The sequence below is a fragment of the Diaphorina citri genome, unplaced genomic scaffold, assembly GCF_000475195.1.
Source record: "Diaphorina citri unplaced genomic scaffold, Diaci psyllid genome assembly version 1.1 scaffold4096, whole genome shotgun sequence".
Lineage (NCBI taxonomy): Eukaryota > Metazoa > Arthropoda > Insecta > Hemiptera > Psyllidae > Diaphorina > Diaphorina citri.
Window position 1 is genome coordinate 3,808 of NW_007381495.1, and position 5,372 is coordinate 9,179.

The window sequence follows — 5,372 nt, forward strand, 5'->3', positions numbered from 1 at the left end:
TATGCCAGAAGAACAGGAAAGACCCCTCATCCCGTCTGGCAGAGGAGGCAGTCTGGGCCCCGGCGAGTCCGCCGTACGCGAAGATTATTCCTCCGACGAAGAGATTCGAAGGCCCAAATGACGCGACGAAATGGATTGAACAACTACGAGAGCGACGATGCAATTACTATGCGCCCGGACTTGAGGGCCCGCATTAGCTACCATTAGATTGAACTGGGAGTCATCAGGATGTAAAAGCTGCCTCTAGTTCTTACTGTGCGACACACGGACAGAAGTGCCGATGGCTCCTCCACTGCTGCTCTAGTGGGCACAACAGAGTGAGTGAAATAACAGATTGTATTCCTTTTCGTTCCCCTTTTTTATTCCCATCGATTCAGACGAGTCAATTAACATGGATAGACCATCACACCCGGTGTAGTAGCTGATACAAAAGACTGTATTTTCTTATATATCTGCTATCGCCGTTCGGCGAAGCTAAAGCTGAACTCAAACAACAATAACCACTTTCATGACGGCTGGGTACAGTAGAACTACTCGGTGGTTCAGCCCCATGGGCTAAGGAAACAGCAGGAGAAGAAACTGGCTTGAATCTACTAATGTACCGTCCTATCGAGATCGGAGAAAGAGGAATGAGTTAGGTTTTAGGAATAGCCGATTTTTATACGAAACATACTTGAATCGTGCATATCTATGATCAAAGTCCGCAGTACCGGCAATCGAACACTTGATCAATTCTGCTCACTTACACTGAATTCCTTTTCTTTCTACTCTGCACTGAAACCATACTTGCAATCTCAACACGGAGGCTAGGTGGTCTGATGATTTCGATTCACATGTAACCAGCAGCCAACATGAACCAATAACCATACAGTCGCTCATGGCGTGCCGAAGCAGTCTGGGCCCTTCTGGCCACGGTTACGGCTAACCGGCGAAGAATACTCCCTCCGTCAAGAGGATTCGAAGCCATGACGCATGGATTGAACATTACCGAGGAGCGACGTGAATTACTAATGCGACATCGGACCTTGAGATATTGTCATTGCTACTTTAAGATGAACTTACGGAGTACATGACGCGATGTAAAGCGGCCGTCCTATGTACCTCGTAACGACCTCAGGTAAGTAATCATTTTGTGAGCGTCTTTCTTGCTGTCTAGTGGTACCAGATGACTGAATCTGATCATTGCCTATTAGTTGATCGTTTCAGCTTTTTTATTTCCAATCTCAGGCCGAGTCCAATACAAAACATGCAGAGACCATCACAGTGTATAGTGAAAAAAGTGTATTTTCTTTATTTTTGCGATCGCCGTCTCGCCGTATAGCTGCACAGACAAACATTTTCATGTCGGGCGTAAGTAGACTTTTTCTGTGTCTACCAAGGGTTGATAGAGCAACTATCAACTACCAATGTCTTATCGTATTCCGGGTTATCGAAAGAGCAGAGTCAGGATAGGTGTCATAGGCATTGCCTTGCCTCAACGAACCTTGTATGCTATGATAAAGTCCGCGGGCAGAAATCGAATACGTTTTCCTGCCCTCAAAAGCCTGATCTGAATTCAGATCAATAAGCTCTACGAATCTTCCTATCCCTCAAACACTGGAACTATGTGGTTAATATTTATCAGATCAGGTTACGGTCCACATGGTACCACTAGGCCTCATTAGATCGAGTCGAATATTCTAGCATCACGGGAGACAGGAAATTCTGGCACGCCTGTATTCTCACACTATGCAACAACGCAACAGGCATTGATATTCGTTTGATTGTAATACTTACGGGAATGACGTGCCAGATTTGTACGCCCCTTGTAAACAAACGTACGCTGTGGTAAGTGATCGGTCTGGAGGGTCTTTTTGCGTCTTCCCTAACCCTACTAAAATTGTCATAGTGATAACATGTGGATCAGGCAGACTTCTTGTTTTTCTAGGACCTATACAAGCTTGATTGATAAAACAATTGTGAAAAAGTTCTTTTTGCGTGCTACCTGTAAACCTGATAACGCCAAAACAGTGATCATTTGTGAAAGTACTGTTTCGTGCTATCTACACTATAACTCCCAAAAGTTGATGTGAATATTCAGATCAGGGAGAGGGTTCTAGGTTTCCTTGTCCTTGGATAAATTTAATTTGAATAAACCACTTACTTGATGACAATTTGTAATGAAATAATAAGTTGATTCTGGCGGGATAAACAAAGGTATTATGCTATTCTACGAGGTTATATTCATTCTATCGTATTGTTATTTCCAGATGAAGCACTGTATTAGACAAGGGCAGTATTCACATCTATCTCACCGCCCCTGTACAGTATTGCAAGAACTCCGAAGTGACCGTCAGCTACAGCTCAGGTGGCAACCCTGACCTATGCACCTGTGGCGATAAAAACACCTGCACCGCGGGGCCGAACAGAAAGCCAAGATGTACAGCGAGCGGAAACACGCAAGCAGCCAGCAGTGCTGCAACCGCACGGACATTGCCCCCTGAACCTGTGATTTCTCCCAAAGGTGGAGGTGAAACCACCCCCTCCGGCTGTCAAGTCCCCCTCCCTCCTCCGGTAAACGGCACGCCTCCGGTGGAGGAGAAGGTGGATGGTGAAGAAAGATGAGAGTGAGGATGAGAAGGAAACCGAAGAGGAGGCGAAGGAGGAAGAGAAACCCCAGGTCCCTGCTGCGCCTTTGCTGACAACACCCGGCTAAGAAAGGAAGTGAGTAGATTTTTCCTTTTTTTTGCATTATTATTCTATGTATCTATCATTTTACCCAAAACGATGTCGATAATTGCAGGGATAAACGAGCATTGTGTTTCCAGTTTCCATTCTTCCCTGTGAATAACTTTGCTATTCATTTGTTTAAAAGTTCAGGGGGAAGTTGTTTACGGTATGAATACATGTTTGTAAATTACAATAAATTTGTATTTGTCTCTAATTGCAGGGAATCAAAACCTGTTGTCAGTACAACGAGTGAGAAAGTTAAGAAACAGGAAGAGAAACGAAAGTCCACCTCTGACAATGAAACCACGACGAGTACAAGTACAACAGAAGCTACGACAGGTGTGAAGAAAGAAACCGATAGTGAGAAGAAACCCACAGGAGTAACACCTGCAAGTAGTGTACAGAAGAGGAAGAAAAGTATACAGAAGCGGAAATATTCCGAGTCCAGTCAGAGTTTGGGGGAAAGTGAAGGGAACAATACAGAGGAAGATGAGGAGGACAAGGCTGGTGGGAAGGTATCCACACGACGGAGTAGTACGAGTGTTTCCAAGACACCAGGGAAGAAAGAACCTGCCACATCCAGTACGACAACACCTACCAATACACCGACCAAACTATCACGAGAAGAGAGGAAACTCGAAGCCATCATGAAGGCATTCGAGCGTATGGAAAAGTCTGCCAATAGACAAAAGGAATCCCGAGTGAGGAAAGACTCAACAACGAATGAGAAGCAAGAAGATTCTACAGCGCCAGCAGCGGCTGTCGTGAAGAACAAACCTCAACCCGCCCAGGCTGCGAAGACAAAGAGAATCGTACGCAAGCGCAAGGGAAGGTCAAAAAGTTTCAGCATTTCCTCTTCGAGTGCTAGGAGTAGACGTGCTGCTACCCGGGGGACACAGGGACAGAAGGAAGAGGAGAGTAGCTCAGGAGGAGAGGAAGATGAAGAACAAGAGAGCTCGGATAATTCTCTCCCCCTCAACAGTGTACAGACGCCGCCCCCTAGCTTCAAGTTACCGTTTAGTAAGAAGGGACCTGAGGACTCGAACCAAGACCCGGAGTCTCCTGAGAAACCCGCTGGAGGTTGTGCCAAGAAGCGATGGCTGAGACAAGCTATCAGTGAGGAGTGCGAGTCCCCGCGCTCTGGTGAGTAAATGTATCTTTTAGTTTAATGTATCTTCATGTATTGTTGATCTTTTTAAGGGTTTCCCAATACAAATTAATTGGTTGTCCTCTCTGTTAGTTAATCACTTAAGTTGATTAGTTGATGTTCACAATTGTCGGGACATTGACCATTAGGCCATTTTCCTAAAAATATTCAAATGATTTCAGATTCCCCCACCCCACTTGGAGAGTCGGCCGGGCCTCTCAAGAAACGACGTCTGGCCCGCTGTTCCCTCTCATCCGATGACAAGAACTTTACACCTCCAACTACTCCAGTACCGGACGATGACACCTCCACACCTCCGCTTGACACAGCACCCACACTCACACCCAAAACAGCCTACGCCTGTTTGGTAAGTTCCCATTTGATTCTCCTTTACTACTTTATTTATAGGTGGCGGAAAAATGTTTCTTCTGCGATAAGTCCTTATTAAATCGGAGTAATATGACCCTCCATGATGTCTAATCCTAATAATATTGAATAATATCTCCACTTTTGTAACATAAAACCCAACATGACGTTTTTCTTGCCATCCATTCACATGAAATTGGTAGGTCAAATTTGGTGACTGGCTTTAGTTCTCTTATTATTCATCTTGAAATGTACATAATGTTTTGGTCATTAAAATAAAAACGTTGACTCAAAGGAGATGATATTGCATTGTCAATCTTATAATCCTATGTACTAGATGTTCAAATGTATGAACATTGTTATAGTGAGTAGATAGCAATTTTTTAGAGTTCACCCCAGTACTGATCATTGCTCGTTTGTTTCTCTTTCATGCGTATAGGTTAGTGTTCTGAGTCAGTTTAGTAGTTAGTTACCTCTCTAAAACCTCAGTACCTCTACGTACAATAAAATGAAACCCCCAAATATAAAACCAAATCCAAGCAAGAACTTGACGTCTCATCGGATCTCAACCCAAACCCCGTGCCAAAGTCCTACAGTACACAAGTCAGGTATGCCACAGAGGTTGTTTTTATCTATTTTATATCTCTATCTCTCCTCCATTTTGATTTTTAAAACTTTTCCACGTAAAAAAAGATACACGTTTTGCATACCTTTGAGATTGGTTCGATTAATCGGGTTAGAAATGATAATATAACCCTCCGCCCTCCATGGGATTTTCATCTCAGCTCACACCTAGTTCTTTGAAAGGCATGCAATGTGAATTCAAACCTTTGTCCCTATTACTAGTTTTTATATTTGAGCAACATGTCCGTAGCTGGCTTCTAGTAGTTGAGAAAGACCTGCGTTCTGTACATAGCACCCCCCATGTCCTGTGTAAACTAAGAGGTGATGGTTTATTATGATTTGTCCTTGCAGTTTTGTTTTGATTTTGATTTTTGTTCCTTTTTACCTGCCATGGCTTTTTGTTTTTTGACCACCTTCCTCCTCTCCTGCATTTGTTTCGACTGAGGCATGAAATTTGTGTTCTCATCACACATTAGAAATAGACTTCCTTCACACAAATTCCTCGGGGGGTAGATTCATTCTGAAC

The 5,372-nt window shown here is 43.8% G+C and overlaps 1 protein-coding gene across 1 annotated transcript; it reads left to right on the forward strand.

The window, feature by feature from the left end:
* The first annotated feature begins 1 nt into the window (after nt 1).
* Nucleotides 2-4,796, forward strand: LOC103520802 (mucin-5AC-like). The gene is made up of 5 exons (XM_026831778.1): nt 2-111; nt 2,256-2,564; nt 2,930-3,852; nt 4,039-4,223; nt 4,662-4,796. Exons 1-5 carry the CDS (start codon nt 2-4, stop codon nt 4,689-4,691), a joined length of 1,557 nt encoding a protein of 518 aa, XP_026687579.1. The 3' UTR covers nt 4,692-4,796.
* Nucleotides 4,797-5,372: the final 576 nt, after the last annotated feature.